This window comes from Enoplosus armatus, chromosome 8, assembly GCF_043641665.1.
Source record: "Enoplosus armatus isolate fEnoArm2 chromosome 8, fEnoArm2.hap1, whole genome shotgun sequence".
In the NCBI taxonomy this organism is placed as follows: domain Eukaryota; kingdom Metazoa; phylum Chordata; class Actinopteri; order Centrarchiformes; family Enoplosidae; genus Enoplosus; species Enoplosus armatus.
Genome location: NC_092187.1, coordinates 22952885 through 22969994, shown reverse-complemented (window position 1 = coordinate 22969994; position 17110 = coordinate 22952885). Strand labels below are relative to the sequence as shown.

Genomic DNA, 17110 nt, shown 5'->3' with positions numbered 1-17110 from the left:
AATAAAATACTTATGAATTACTGTAACATTTGTATTTTATGTTTTCAAGCATGATTATCTTTTCCACGCGAGGCAGTTTGCAGGTTCCTGCTGTATTGAACGCTGCAGGTTTAGGAGCTGGAAAGGTGGCGAGTCCCAGCCAACCGGGATTAACGAGCTCAGCGCTGAGTTGTTCCAGAGCCATAAATATTACTGAATGCAGCTTTTGTGTACATTAGGATGGCCACAGGAAGCCAGTGTTTACATTTCCACGTAGTATGGCCCTAGTGTTCCCATTTATCTCTTTATCCAATAAAGAAACAGAGGACGACGGAGCAGTTTATCTGGAAAGGTGTGATTTTTTTATTTTTTTTTTAGCAATCTCTTAATGTCAGGCTTGAGCTAAGTTCCTAAAGATGACTTAATATCACAGTGAAGATACACGTAAAGGCTACTGTAGATAATCAGCATAAAGAAACAGACATTTCAGAATTGCCTTTTATTATAGTCAAAGATGCTTTTCACAAGTGTCATAAATGTGTCTGTTTATAAGTGGAAAAATTAAATAAATATATATCAAGAGAATTGAGTAATTACCAAATGCAAAACCACACTATAAGTCAATTGTGGTTTGCCCAGCTCGGTGATGGTTGTGTGCCACCTAGTGGTCAGATGTAAGGCCAGACTTGTGGTATTGAGCTGTTTTACCTGATGTGTCCTGCAGTTTTTCGAGTGGAGGATAAAAATATACACAAATATTGACACTGGATTCCCTTACTTCCCCCTTAAACCCAACCATGGATATTCTCAGTAAACCGTATTTTCCCCATAAGTTCTCAGCCTGCACGGCTTTCAATTATCCTCCACCACATGCTTTCACCCAAAGATGTTCAGTACGCTGTAATCTATAAGCTATGACAGATGAACAACTAATAACCTCCCTTATGCTTCCCTAACTGACAAAATGTTACTCCTTGAGTGTTGAGTAATTATGCATCAAACGCTTCCCTGGTTATCTTCATGAAAACAGGGTGTAAACACAAGATGAATGTTTCCGGAGTTTTCATATAACAAAATCTGCTTCATAAACGCAAAACACTTGCATGCCCGTGTTTTTGCACCTTGCAGATCACATGACATCCTCTGGAACTGTAAATTAAAGTATTTATCGTATCTAAGTACTTAGATGGAATACTGGAAAAAAAACCCACAATGATGTTCAGGAGTGAAGGCAGCAGCCAAATGATAATCAGCACATTTGATATATTATTCTATAGGCTTTATGTCTGGTTATAAAAGAGGAAAATAAAAGACATTCCATTGTGTCGGGTGGGGAGATTAAGGGGTCACAGCGATTTGTCCCTGGGTCAGGTTCCCCCTCAGACTTCCTCGTCAGGTTTAAAAGGCAGTCCTGTTTATCATCCCATAGGCTTCATACAGTCTGTGGACGAGCGCTTTCTTCTCCTCCTCAGGCAGGAAGCTCGACTTTGCAGAATTGATGTTCTGTATGAAGAAGAAGTCAGTGAGATACACATTTAGTGTGTTTCCAAACAGCGTATCAGTTCATTTTTACGGACTAGTTAAGCAATTGGGGAGATGTGCTTGTTCGCTTTCTTGCCGAGAGTTAGATGAGAAGATGTTGTTTGTATGGTAAATATGGCGTTACAGCCTGTTAGCTTAGCCAGTCCAACCTTTATCTTTAATACAAAGATGTGTCCACTAGAGGTCTCTTTAAACTGAACTGACTTCACTGCATCACCATTGTCTTTTATTAAAAGACAGCGAAATCCACAGCAACAATTCTGATGTGAGAACTTTTAAAAATAAGTGGCTGCAACACACTGAACCTTATTGAACTGAAGGCAGCAGGACGGTGATACAATCGCTTATCTTAGAAACAAGTGAGGGAACTACACAGTCAGTGGCTACAGCAGACCGTTAGCTTAGCTTAGCATAAAGACTGGAAACAGGAGAAAAGCCACTGCTGCTCGCAAGGCAAGTCACTGCTCCCAGTCAGGAAATAGTCCAGCACATTGCCCGCTGTAAAACCACGTGTTGTTTTTACACTTTGGTTAAACAAAGATACAACCTGGTAATTAGTGAGCTTTAGAGGTGCTGATGGGCTGATGTTGTTACCTTTGGACAGAGTCAGGCTAGTTGTTTCCTCCTCGTTTCGCTAACCGGCTGCTAGCTGTAGCTTCATAGCTACAGATATGAGTGGTATCGACCTTCTCATCTAATTCTTTCCAAATAGTCAAACTGCTCCTTTAATGATCTACTGCAAACCCAGTGGAGCCTTTGTGTGGAGGACAACTCTTCACACATATTAAGAATTGTAATTATAAAAGGGATCTGAGGCGTTTCAGTGGCACCTCTTTTATGTAAGCTTTTTTTTTCCAGCTTTAATTAGCAACTGAGAAAGGCATTGACATGCAGAGGGCATCTACACCCAATGCTATAATTTCAAACCACATTAAAATGCCTTCATCCTGAGAATCACTGCTGTTATTATTCATGCATTTGATCTCACCACTCGTTTGAATTCCTCCTCAGTGAATCCCATGTATTTGTACGCGGTGCTGTAGTCAAGGTGCAGGGTGGAGTTGAAGATCAGAGGATCATCTGTATTCAGGGAGTAGTTGGCCTTGTCCTTTCTGAACCTGCAGAAAAGAAAATGGTGAAACAAAAATGAATTAAAATCTACTTTAAGGGAGGTTAATTACCAGACCAGTCATGTAAAATAAACGCAGCTCACCTGATGGCAGGATGCTTGGTGAAGTCCGGGTTGCAGGCACCTGTCAGCTTACTGGAAACGGGACACAACTGCAATCACAACAGCACAGGCAGCACTGAGAAACCTTATCACTGCAGTCTTTCCTCTTCCGGCTGTGATACTTAAAGCTCCACTAGGGGTCAGCGCATCACTGTGTTCCTACTGGTAGGTACTGTAATAATATGTCAGTCAACTATGTCACTATAATCACCTGTCAAAACGATCCCACTTTCTATCTGTAAAGATCAAAATGATCAGTGTGTAATGATGAAGAAATAACCTTGTTGGTGATGCAGCTTTTTGATTAATTCGGGACAGTTCCTTACCTCAAAGTGCATGTTCTGAGCCAGCAGTTGTCTGTACAGGCTTTGGTCCTCCAGGGTTCTGTAACCGTGTCCAACCCGTTCAGCTTTCAGCACTTCTACAGCCTAAAATATCAGACAGGGGTCACGAGATGGACACTAAAGGTTATAAACCACCCCAAAAAAAAAAAAATCCTCCATGTGGTACACGTCAGCAGAATCTGCAGGCTATTTCTAGAGGCACACTCGCAACTGTTGTGGCATAGCTGAACTGTCACTTTGAGGGATGGCTTCCTTAGAGAGAGGCCACTTATTATGGCAGCCACCGTCCAGCGAGACATACTCTCGTTTTACACTAAAGGGGTTGACACTCAGCAGCTGAGAGAGACACAAACTGTGAAAAATAATCACAGTATATGTGTTTTTGTACTTCTTCGTGCTTTTGGAATTTAAAGACCCTCCCAAGCTGCTCCGTCACAGGCTTCAGCCTTCAACAACAAACGTAAAACTCGTCTCTTCCTGTTTCTTCTGGATCTCTGCCTCCAATAGCCGGTTTGTTCATCCCTATTGTTAGTGCCTGACTTCAGTGTTTAGTTTAGTTGCTGTTCCACTGACGTTCCACTGAGCTGCACAATGAGGACCATTAAGTTCTCAGATGACTCCACCACCCTCTTTAGAAATGTCTCATGTTATTGCTGAACAGCTCACCTCCTTCACCACAGTCGGCGGGCCCACCTCTCCTGCGTGTACTGTTCTGTGGACGCCACAACGCACCGCTTCCTGTCAACAAAATCAATCATCAGCAACCAAACAAGCTCAGCCAAACATCTGGCTTTCACATCTGCGATACTGCAGCATCTACTGAGGTGACTTCTATAATTTAGACAGGTTTGATATACATTTAAATAAAGAATGAAATGGATATTTTTACTGCATGTGAAAGTAAATACAGGCCAGACATCCTCCTGGCTTCATCATCTGTTTTCATTTTAGCATTCTTAACCTTGGACACACCAAGTGTGACTTGCCTAATCTGCACTTGGGTATCTAGAGGTCACGTAGTTATGAAGATAACCATCAATATTGGGGTGGACTCTGTGCTCTGTGAGTTCTGCTTCTTGTTAATAATTGAAGCACGCTTTCATTTCTTCCATCAATATCGATTCAGCTTGACAGGATTTCAGAACCTCTCAGCACTTTGAAGAGTGAAAATACTTTTCTGGAGAACTGAGCAATATGTATAACACACTGTAGTCTTATAATAACTCTAATAACGTGTATTTATATAATGATTATCAAAACCAGATATTTCACAGTGCACAAGTAAAAATTAAACAGAAAAAATACACATGAGAAAAGTAAAGGTCATATACACAAACACACATTATGTTTCATACAGACGTATACTAATGATGACCCTGATGGCGTCAGTCTAACAGTAAAGTTGTTCTATATGCTACAGGTGTTGCTGGAGCTTTGACCTCTTCAGACTTTTTCCCTTCTCTGTGCACCTTGACAGCAGGTGAAGCTGTGCCAGAAACCCCTACTCTGCTTTACATACACATACTGACCTGCAAACACACATGAATACACACATGCAGAGAAAACTAACAGAACAAAATAATATTATAAAAAAAAAAAACGTTTTGATAAAAATACGCTTTCAGAAACTATTTAAAACAGCGTACTGATTTAGCTAATCTGAGTTGGTGTAGTATAATTATGGACAAATCATTATAATATAAAGAGGATAAGGAGCTCGTCAACTAAACGTCTGCAAATACTATATGCAAACCTTCACAGCTCGGGATTACTTTGATTTTTATGGCCGGTTTGTGAATTATTGACAAACTGTTTGCCTCAAATGACTTTTGACTGGCTGTATTTTTCATTGTCACACAGGTTGGTGCAGAGAAAGTAGGAAAACAATCTTCAGTGTGTACCTTCGTACACACACACACACTCTGTCTGCATGTAAACCCTGGTATGTTTGCCATCTCAAGTATGACTGAGGGGCAACAGACTCATAGACAAAGTATTTTCATGTGGTGTTTACTGTCCACCTTTGCACCTCTACAGTATTGCTACATTAACACATGCTGTTGCGGAGGGCACTAACCCTCACACGACTGCTCTGTGAGGTATTCTGCTGTTAGTTGGTGGTTAGTGTTGCCACAGTGACAAAGCTCAAGACTGTTTGTTGTGGTTCTAGCGACCAGATCGCAATAGACTGTGATAAATAAACTGCGTCTGACTAAAATACAAAAATATCTAAATGTGAAGTAACAGAATACCAAAGCGAACCGAGTTACATGTCTATAAGGACAATTAACTTCCACCACTACTCATTTTCACATTAGACTGAAAAATGTATAAAATATAAGGGCTGAAATATTATGAACTATCCCCATGCAAGTAATTAATATTAGGTCAGACTTGGTCCACGTCCAGCGCCGTAGTGTATTAACTGATTAATCTGCCACATTCATTACGGTCTGACAGGCAAAACTGATTACTTTCGGTGGTATTCTCTGAATTAATCAATAAATGCTGGCTGAAAACCAAATTGGATTTTTCTGAGAAGCCTCAGAGCTTAAAAAGGAAATTAGTTTGTGAATATTAGATGTTACTGCCATACTGTGTTGGTTACAGATAAAGACGTTTAAGTCCTCATCTGTTTGAGACAATCCTCTGACAGTTAAAAAGAAAATCAGTGTAGAAAAGTAAAACTGTCCATCAGCCGTAACACCTGAGCTCAAACCTGTTTCACTGAGCCAGAGCAGCAGATTAACAAGCCGACTCTGGCCCGAACCTCGAAGGCATTGTGACAATAAGTAAATCATGTAGGCACACAGGAGAGGAACATGTTATATAAAACATATTTCAACATGACTTGACAAGACAAGGCTCTGTGAAGCTATGCTGATCTCAATGCTGATAGTTTAGTGCAGGGCCTTTCTGCCAGAAAGTCTTTCTAACATGTGGTTAACGTTGTGAAATGGTTGCAGTTAGGTTAGCTTTAGGAAAAGATCATGGTTTAGGTTAAAATGATAAGTCAACGTTGACTTGTGGTTTCACACGGGACACGAACAGCAATCTCCTGGGTGGAAGTCCTGTCTGTCTGTCAGAAAGGCTTTCTGGCAGAAAGCCTCTCCCACGTGCCCTGAGCAGGTCAGGTGTCAAGTGTCACGGCTTCTGCACACTGCACAGATTGCTGATAGGTTAATATGCAACTTCCCAAGTAACAGCTGAGGGACTAATTGGTATAAATGAACAAAAAAATGGTGAACCAATTTATTTTCAGATTTTTGTTGAGTTGCGTGTCACTGGTTTGGTGTGTTAGCATGCTAACATTTGCTAATTGGCACTAAAAACAACAACTACAGATGAGGCTGATGGGAATGTCGATAGTTTTGAGATGAAAAGTTAAGAGATCACCAAAGCTGGTATAATTCATCCTCAAGGGGACCCAAATATCACATATCACTTGAATATATATGAGGCTCATGGTGGCGCTAGAGGAAAAGAGAGGGGTATCTTTTCCACCACAGTCGCCAACATACAATTGAGCGTATCACATTAATACAGTAAGTGTATTCAACCATGAACACACAACATGTTGTCCCAAACCATCTAGTAGATGTTGAGATATTTCAGTAGACAACTGATAACTTTGACCTGCTGGTAGTGCTAGATAAAAATTCAGGGGAGAGCCAAAGTCATTAAGCTACGTCGTCTGAGAACCATGAATGTCTGTACAAAATTTCATGGCAATCCATCCAATAGTTGTTCAGATATTTCAGTCTGGACCACTGCCAAAGCAGCTACAAGCCATCCGTCCTCTCTGCATAACACAGAGCTTCAAATTCTTGGGTTCGAATTCAGGATTCCTGAAAGTTGCTGGTGTGATAAACTACAGCCATGTTTCTATCAGCCTGCAGTCTGTGGGAACAAGACTGCATTCCACAACTGGGGCTGCAAAATCATTTTACAACCTCAATACATTATCAATATGAGTTATGCTCACTGTACTTGAACACAAAGGCAAGTAGTCTACTTCTGTCTTCTGAAATCACAGGCTTCTTCAAAAAGCCTGTTGAAGCAGGAGCTGAGCATGTAATTAAAGTACAAAAAACAGAGACACACCTAACCATTAATCTTGTCTGTCTGTTGGTATTCCGTAGACGTTTCGACACACTGACCTCATAGGCGTTCATGTGTTCTGGATTAGCTTCACAGTTGAGTGACTCATCACCTGCCAGATCAATGCCAACGACTCCCTCGTGTTGATATTTCTTACACAGCTCCACGACATCCATGGACCAGCCTGGAGAATTTAAAACAGCACATATATTACTACACAGTTTGGTCCAGCCAACTCAAACACACACACACACACATGCAGATGATGTGTGGATGAAATGCGATGATACAGTCAAAGCATTGCGCTACATCCATCTGCATCAATCCACATGACGAGCACAAGAAAACGTTAACCAACCTGCAGTAGTCACTGTATTTGTCTGGCTGACATTAAGCAGGTTCTTAACAGAAGAGTTTGACATTCTGGGAAATGTGCTTGTTTGCTTTCTTTCCAAGAGTTACATGAGAAGATTGATACCACTCTTAAGTCTGTACGGTAAATATGAGGTTATCTTAACGTAAGCAGTTGACAGGCTAGCTGTTTCCCCCTGTTTTCAGTCTTTATGCTAAGCTAAGCTAACCGTCTCCTGGCGGTGGCTTCACATTTATCGCACAGACATGAGAGTGGTATCAGTGTTCTTGTCTAACTCTCGGCATAAAAGCGGATAAGCATATTTCCCAAAACTATTCCTTTAATTAGCTGCGTCACATCTTGGCTTTTATTACTGTTTGAAAACATAACCTACTTTTACAAAAGCTATGTACATATGCTGCAATTCCCCAGACAAATAATAAGAGTATTCACAATCAGAATCACAGAATCTAGATTCATTTGTATACAAGTTTATATTAGATAATGCACTGAAACATCAGGCTGCATACAAAATCGGATATCCTCCACACAGTGCGTTCAGGTAGTCTCTTACATAAAGACGTCTGTAATCAGGGATATTACAGACAGAGCGTGTAAAATACAGAATGGCAGATATGAATTGCACTTGGCTGTTGAGTTACACAGGAAACAGCTGCATGAATGGAGCAGAGCGGATTCGTCAAACAGTCACTGTTGCTGCTGATAACAGCAACTGCTCATCTTACCACAGTTACTTTTATAGATTATAGACTGTAAACATCTGCTGTTATTGGTATTACTACTCTTCCTCCAACTACCACTAATGGTACCAATATACCACATATTGGTACTGTCCTGTGAAAACCATGTGTTTCCAAAACAACAACTTTTCATGAGCGAAGAAGACATTTTTCAGATCGTCACATGGATTCTTTTAGCCATGCTAGCAGCGTGTCTCTGGGACGGTCATACCGATCTGTCGATCTTTGTTCCAGAGGGAAATATCTCAAAAACTATTGGATGGATTGCCATGAAACTTTGTAAAGACATTCATGGTCCCAAGAAGGTGAGTCCTGCTGACTTTGGTGACGCCCTGACTTTTCCTCTAGCGCCACCAGCAGGTCAAAGGTATAATTTGTCCATTACTTTGGTTTATGACCAAATACCTGTAAAACTAATCACATTCCCACCAGATGTACTTTGTGTTTAGTGCTAATTAGCAAATGTTAGCATTCTAACATGCTAAACTAAGATAGTGAATGTGGAATAAACATTACACCTGATAACATCAGCATGTTAGCATTACCATTATGAGCATGTTGGCCTGCTGACGCTAGCGTTTAGCTCAAAGCACCAAAGGCTGCATGGCTGTCGACTTTCAGCTTGTTAAATGGTTTATTTGGCTTAAAAAGTACAAGAGTCTTCTCAAGCCATGAAAAAACACTTGATGAAGATACATGGCTTCCACTGGATGACGACAATATGTAGCATAAGTTACAATAAGAATAGTAGGGATTTATAAATGTGTAGACTTTTCTGAGTGCGTTGTGTGTTTCCGTGGTGCTCCTGCTCATTGTCTAACAATTGAGGCGGAGCTTTGAGACTGGACAGAAGACAGTACAGTAAGGAACCTTATCTCACAAGGTTGTTTGGGCAGACAGGAGCATGAACAGTTCATTACTTGGCATGTGGCGCATGCAGCATAGAATGGACCTGGCTTTGATTTTGAAGGCCTTCTCCCCCTCGCTGAGGCCCTTGTTAACCAGGCGCACCACCTCGTCTGGGCTCAGGTCACCTCTGAGTGAAGAAAACACAGTGAAAAAGAAAACACGCCATGAGCCAAACTTAATATATTCCTCCCTGAAAGACCAACACAGGTTTCACCAAAGCCTGCAGCTATTCAAATAAAGACTTACTCTTTCTGGTCCCATGGTATAGGATCCACTTTGGTGTTAGCCAGAAAATGTGGGCTGTATCTGACCTCAACATAAATCACTCCCTCCTTGGCTTTGTCCTCAACGAACTCATAGGCTATCCTCTTGATGGCCTCTTTGTCTCCACTGAAAAAGAACAAGAAAAAATACAAAATGGATGACAGGGCCGCTCAGATAAGCCCTTATCTCAGTGGTGCAAATAAAACCATTAGCCACCGCTAATCCATCATCTAAACTATGATGGCTTTCAAAATGAGCAATACAAGTATTTACTGTTTTACTGATAAGATACAGTTCACACAGTTCATGCTATTTTGATGATTAAATAGTCATTTAAGTAATTTTTCAAGCAAAGAATACAAAAAATTCCTTTGCTTTTTCTTTGCAAATGTGAAGTTTCGCAGCTTTTCTTTGTCGTATGTGATAGTAAATCTGAATATCTTTGGATTTCAGACTGTTGGATGAACAAAACAAACAATTTAAAAATGTCGCTTATCACATTTCGCAAGCCTTTCTGACAGAAAATCAAGAAATGAATCATCAGCTTTGATTGATGAATATTACCATTAGTTGCAGCCCTTTGGCTAAGTCAAGGGGAGGATCCAATGAAAAGATTAATAACATTTGAAAGGGTCTCACTTTTCTATAAAATCTCCACACCCCCAAAAACAGCCCCTAACCTTGTGACTATCACATTTTACACCTAAAACGTTTTTGCCTGTGTGATTGTGCTGCATGACAATACAGAGGTGAAGTGTTCATACATCAGGAGAACCGCAGCTCCACTTCCCTCTTTCCTTTAGACTCAGCAGCACACTTTCCGTCCCACATCACGTGGCGGACAACAACAACAACAACACCGCTTCCAGCATTTACACTAACGGTGAATGCTCATCGTACAGATCTGAATGCCTGTTGTTCTCCAGCATCCTCTCATCACCCCACCCTCCCCCACCCTTCAAACATACACCGCCACTAAGCTCGTACAACAATTCTGCACGAGCTAAACTCAGCTAGCAAGTTCCCCATGGTGTTGAAGCCATACTGCACACAAGGCTTTCAAGAGCCTTGATACAGAAGGGTCCATTCAGCACAATTGGGCGCTGCAGTCCAGCCACTACAGACCGTCATTGTTGAAAGCTTTCACGGCCATTGAGTATCTGAAAGACTGTATTTGGTCTTTTCTTAACGGTTCAGCCCTGTCACTGGAGGACTAAATATAAGACAGAGTGACACCGGAAAGGCTCCCCTAACAAATTCACCCTCCTCTTAGTTTGGTTGCCAAGGTGACACTTGATCTCTCGATAATGATGTGTTCCTGTTCTGCATGTCTGGCATTTAAAATCAACCCTCCCCCAGCCCTCCTCCTCCCCCCATCATGCTATAGAATTACATTACTTATAATCCTGCTGTGTCTTTCAACCCAGCACCATCAATCACAAACTATACCGCACACTCTTCCCACAGTCTTTGGATGCGTCGTAATTGTATAACCTGCATTACGTGTGATAACAAACTGCGTGACTGCACTTTGACCCTCATTGTAACATTCCTGTGACACTAATGAGGCGGACCCTGACTCTTAGTCACTCTAATCTCACTCTTTGCAATTCCTGTCACCTGCTCAGCAAGAAAACACCTTTGGTAATTATGAAACTGAATCGCTGAAGGCGACATGTCAGCACTTACGCAATCACGTGCATGTACTCTGCGAACTTGCCCAGGAACTTGGTGAGGGTTTCAGGCTCCTGGACGATAATGATCTGTGTCATCTCCTCCACGGTATTTGTTGGCAGATAGATGCCGCGCCTCCTGGAAAGAGGAGATGGAAAAACAAGAAACCGTTCAAGGACAGCAGCATAAAGCTACTTTACCTTTTTTTGCACTGCTTACTTGTTGAACAGAGGGCTGTTTGATGTATTGAAGCCTGAGCTTTTGACTTGACAGCTGAATTATTAATGAAAAAATAAATAAAAGGAGCCCCTGAAACTATGCTAGGATTTATTTAACCTATTGTGATATTATATTCTGAAAATGCACATACAGATTTTTACTGTAGAGCCCCACCGATACTGGCTTTTTGAAGATTTAAAGCTGCTTTAATCTATATTTCTATATTACCAATGGGTCGGATGACTATGTATAATGTGAAAGTGATGAATCACCCGACTTTAGGTTCTTTCAGCTCATTGTTTTGGTTTACTTTCATGTTTCTCGCACCGCTCTCATCACACCTCAACACACCTGCCCGAGCGATTTATTTTACTTTATCAGTTATTAATGATCAGAAGTTCAGCTGATCAATAAAACGGGCGAGGTGGTGTTTCAAACCACACAATGAAGTTTTCTTATCTTCTTATCTCTCTAAACATGTGCAACTGAATCTCAGTGCAAACACTTCAAATCTAAAGTCAATATTGAAGAATTCTAATAAAACGGAGAGCAAATAAACTCACTTGGCAACGTCAAGAATAGTCTGCACCCTGATGGCTCCATCGAGGTGCACGTGCAGCTCAACCTGTGGAGGAGATGATGAATAATTAATCAATCAAAACAAGTTATTTTCAAACAGATGGATGTATATCTATTGCTGTATATCTGAGTCTGACTGTGGTTTAGAAAAAAATGCCAGATGTCCAGTAGTGTTATAAAAGAGGGCAGCCAGAAAGAGAGAGAGAGCAGTGGTGCTGAAGTTCAGTGTTTTGGCTGCAGCCCATCATGAATGCAGTACGCATGACTGAGCAACCAGCAGTGAAAAGGCCACGGGTGCCAGAGGAGGGTCAAAGACGAGTTCTGGCTCTCCTTCCAGCGCCGAGAGCCGTGATTCATTCCGGCAGATGACACCAATAAATCTACGCTTCTCCTTCAACAACTGAGGCCTACACGGCGCTCATCCGTCAGGGTGAAATTTGAATCACAATTTTCCACAGCCACAGACATTTAATCCTTATTTCTGGGAGTGATGATGAAGAAGATAATGAGCACGGTTATGCTAATCAGCCCTAAATTAAATCTCCCAAAGTGCACCAAAAGAAGCAGCTGGAAGCAGCCCCCTTAATATTAATATTGGGCATTCGTTTATGCCTTGTACTGTTTCCTTAAAGGCCCTGAAATCTTACTTTCTCACTCAGCTTCTAACTATGAGTGCTGGGAAAATTAAGTGGCAACTATTTTGCTAATTGATTAATCCTTTGAGTCCCTTTTCAACCTCGATGTGATGATTTGTTGCTTTTCTGCAGCTTTCAATTGATTTCGTTTTTCAGGTAAAAATGCAAAAAATCCACAAATTAAAAGTGAGAATTTGCTTAATATATGATAGTCACCTGAAAATGTTGGGACTTTGGACAAATAATCCGCACTTTTAATTTCTTTAAATCAAGTCTCTTAATCAGCAGATTAATCAATAATGAAAATAATTAGTTACGTCTTTACAGAACAGTTTTGGTTATTTCACATGAGAGATTTCTGCTCGTCGCACTGCTTTGAAGTGGGCGGGGCTCAGTCGGAAAAAGGTGATGTCACATACGTCCACGCACCAATCGGGTTTTAGCAAAAATACTGAATCAAAATCTGAGGACACACCACACCCACACAGTCCTGACGAAGCAGATGAGCTGAATTTACCTCTTAATAAATAGTACCTAAAGATGATATTTTAAAACTTTTATATAGAAATAGTTAAGATTCAAAGCTTTCAGGGGCTTTAAACAGATTTGTTCAACGACTGAATGTAAAAGCACAATCAAACGTCCGTCAGATAAAAACTCTTGGATCTATAAAGTTTAAGAAAGCAGTCGATGAGTCTGCTCAGCTCAGCTTCATCCGGCTGAAAACTCGAGCCCATCTCATTTCAAATTAGACTCAAGGGTCCGATGTCATCAACATCTGTTAAAGGATGAATTTGGAAATATGGTAAAGGTCAAAACACGAAGGAGCGATCAGGGTGCAGACATATACTCTGCTTAAATAAATGAAGTTTGGTCATGAAGTTGCTTTAAACTTAACTGATATTTAATGAGTTTATAAAATGATTTTTTCTGAATGCGCCCCCCCCCCCTCTCTCACTGGACATGAGAAAGAAGACATGTTTTAATCCTAGATCCCGCCTGAGCAGAGAGTAACGTTCAAAACAGCTTCAACTGAGAGATTATATTAACAGTCAAAAGCTGAAGAGAAATCATTCACACGTCATTATAACTCAAAGGAAATGTGCCAGATTTTCAATGGAAAAACAATTAATGAACCTTTTGGAGTTATTATGGGTTTCAAAAATGCAACAGTATGCGTTCAAAATGTGGATATCGTTTGTAGAAAAGAACTACTTCAGCCACCAGCGTTCAAAACACCAAATGTTTCTGAAGCATTATGATTAAAGCTGAAACCACAAATGTGAAGAAGCTGCTTTTATCGTGTTTTATATCATTGAATATTTAATATCTTTGTGTTTTCGTTGGACGACACAGAACATTTAAAGACACTAGAATTAGAGGGTAAATTTCCACTGTTTGTTTTGTTTTTTTTTGCCTTGATAGTGACAGGTAGAGGCAGACAGGAAGTGGAGAGAGAGAGAGGTGTGATGTACAGCGAAGGAGACGGTTGCACTGTAACTTTTATTGTTACTTTTACAGAAAGTAAAAGCAGCTGCGTCCATCTGTGGGACAAATGAAAAAAGGTCTGGAGATCAGATGTTTACAACATGAAGTAAAGTTTACTGAAACTGTTTGAGTGTCTCTGTTGTTTACGTCTTCTTTCTTTGGTTAAAAGCCTGCGTGTCAGTGACACTGCAGCATCAGAGCTGCTCGCAGCTGGTTAACTCATCTGCAAGGAAATCCTGCGGCAAGTCTTTCAGTATGCACAGCACTTCCTGTAGTACATTGTGGTGAGTTATATAAGTCAGCAGTGACTGATTCGATATGTGTACTGTATGTTGTATCATATCTAACGATCTGCTGATTGATGATCGATCTCCAAATTCCAGTTGTGACTCATCAACGTTTTAGCTTCTGTCAGATTTAACTTTTTAATTGTGTCAAACTTTGTCATTAATAATCCGATGCAGAAGAGAAACTCAATGACAGCAACAGTTTTGTCAATCTAACTAAAGATTAGCCGACGTGCAGCTATTTGGATAATCGATTAATTGTTAATGTCATTTTTCAAGCTTAAAAATACCAAACGTTCCCTAGTTTAAGTTTCTCAGTTGTGATGATTTTCTGCTTTTCTCTGTTCTATATCATTGTAAACTGAATATGTTTAGGTTTTGAACTGGACAACAAAACGTTTGATGTTTAATAAACAAAGTGATGAATTGATTAGTCGAGAACTAAATATTGTTTGGATTCTGGGCATTTTTCACTATTTTCCGGCATTTTAAAGACCAAACAATCAATAGATTCATTCAGAAATGAATCAGGAGATTAATCAATAATGAAAATACTAATAAATAATAAATTAGTTGGAGCCCTACTATTACTATTACATGAGCACACACTGTTTAACCCTGTGGCTACTATACCGTGACTAATGTCAGCATATGAAAGGTGGATGGCGAACTGCTGCAACAGACAACAACCACAAGGAGTGGTATCGATTCTACAACAGCAAATTAATATTTAATCTCTGCAGGCAGCCGGCGTTCCCCGAGGTCTCTCCTTTTACAATTCATGATCTCTCACCAACACACACACACACACACACACACACACTGTCACACTGTGTGGCAACAGAGCCCACGTCTCTGTGTGTTTGTGCTGTATGAGTCTTTACACCTCGCTGTCTTTTCTTATCAGCCGTCAGCTCCTGGTGCATGCTCAGTCAGCACCAAGACTCCAAAGGGCACTATGAGTATACTTTCCATGCATGTGTGCCAGATGTGCATGTCAGACTTGTCAGAAAGGTACATTTCACTTCAAGGCTTTGTTACGCAAGCCAGGTGTCTCCAAGTGTTTTCTGTGTTTCAGTGATGAGAAGCTCACAAGAATTAAAAGTGAATCCCTTCAATCCCACAAGCATGCATGCAGAACTGACTTAGAACAAGCTGTTAAACACCAGGACCCCAAGTTCCAAGAAATCTGCCTCAAGTCTTCCTCTATGAGGCGTAAATCACATTAAAAAGTCAAACGAGCGTGTGTGGACTGACTCAGTGAAAATCTTTGAAAGGCTGTTTTCATTCATCGCAGCGGTGCAGGTTGTTATGTCTTATTTAAAGCCGGGTAGTCACATGTCAAACTGCAAGCTGTGGAGAGGCTCTTCCGTGTTTTACTACGAACACACACACACACACACACACACGCAAAGATAACGGTAAATAATAATCAAAATATAACAATCATTTGATTCATTTCTTTATATTTTTACCCATTCTTCTTCTCCTTCTTGTCCCTTCTTGTCGTCACAATACTCAGACAGCCTTTACGCGCTCATACGTGCGTAAAACCAGGAAAATGTGCGTCCGTCAATAATTCACCACATTTCCATTTAAATGATTAATGCTCACTCTACAGGGTCCCGGCTGACAACGTACCTTGGGCTTGTCGAATACCACTTGTTCAGGGGAGAGTTCGGCCATCGTACAGAGTCTGCTGCTGCCGCCGGTGAGCCTGCTGGTGCACAGAGAGCTGAGGACTGGCGAGCCGACGCTTATCGCAGCTCGTCTGACTATTATATGCATGGCTCCTGACATGGACACGCCTTTGTTCAGCCAACGGCAAAAAGCACCGTCAAGTGCTGTCACTGAACAGCAAACTGGGAGGCCGTCGGGACTCGCAGGCTGCGCGGTTCACTGTGCATTAACACATATAGACTCCAGCAGGTAGAAGGATTAACGGCCCAGCAGCTTTGCGGCCATGTGATGAGAGCTTTACCGCCGGGCTAATGAGTTCTGTCAAACCGTTACACAATGAAGCATATTGTATTTATGTTAAGTAGTCTGCATGCAGGCCGGGGAACGAGCTGAAATAGAGATTTTATAGATAATTTACTACAAGGTCATTCATTTGTACCCAGAACGCCCTGAATACCTTCTGTTCTCCCCTTTGAAACCCTGCTATCTCCACTGAACCACTACCCTACTGGTTCTAGGGATCTTTTGGGGGTCCTGGAGACCTGGTCCTCTTTAACAACTAAAAAAACACAAAAAAACACTGTTATATGACCTTGTTATCTCATGACGTCTATGCTTGTAAACATGATAGATATAGAAAATGATGTATTACTTCTATTTGGACCACAGCTGTAAAACGTGGTTATATATTGTATTTGTTTAAGTGGGAGTTCGACCTCTCAACACCAAACAACAATTAGTGGATTAATCAATTAGTCGATTGACAGAAAATGAACTGACATCTATTTTGATTATCAAATAGTCTTGATGTTATTTTTTAAACAAAAATGCCGAAACATTTGCTTTTCAAACGATGCTTTTGTTTGTCGTTCGTAGTAAACTGAGTGTCTTTGGGGTTTGGACGTTTGACTCTGGGAAATCAAAACAAGACAATTTGCTGACATTTTATGAACAAAAATATTGACTGATTAAAAGATGAAATAATAGGAAGATGAATCATTAATGAAAACAATCGTTAGTTGCAGCCCTATAAGTAACATACTGTACACTTCTTTGTTTTCACAA

General features: G+C 40.8%; 1 protein-coding gene across 2 annotated transcripts; it reads right to left on the bottom strand.

The window, feature by feature from the left end:
* Positions 1–329: 329 nt before the first annotated feature.
* ada (adenosine deaminase) lies at positions 330–16153 on the bottom strand. Of its 2 annotated transcripts, XM_070910100.1 has the most exons (11): positions 16007–16153; positions 11940–12001; positions 11173–11295; positions 9466–9609; positions 9231–9346; positions 7257–7381; positions 3763–3834; positions 3079–3180; positions 2735–2802; positions 2510–2639; positions 330–1482 (listed from the first exon to the last, which is right to left on the bottom strand). In XM_070910100.1, the coding sequence occupies exons 1-11, from the start codon at positions 16151–16153 to the stop codon at positions 1378–1380; spliced, it is 1194 nt and encodes a 397-aa protein (XP_070766201.1). In that variant the 3' UTR covers positions 330–1377. The 2 variants fall into 2 exon arrangements, with proteins under 2 accessions (XP_070766201.1, XP_070766202.1); XM_070910101.1 differs by lacking the exon at positions 3763–3834 and having other exon boundaries at positions 16007–16070.
* Between the last annotated feature and the right edge of the window lie 957 nt (positions 16154–17110).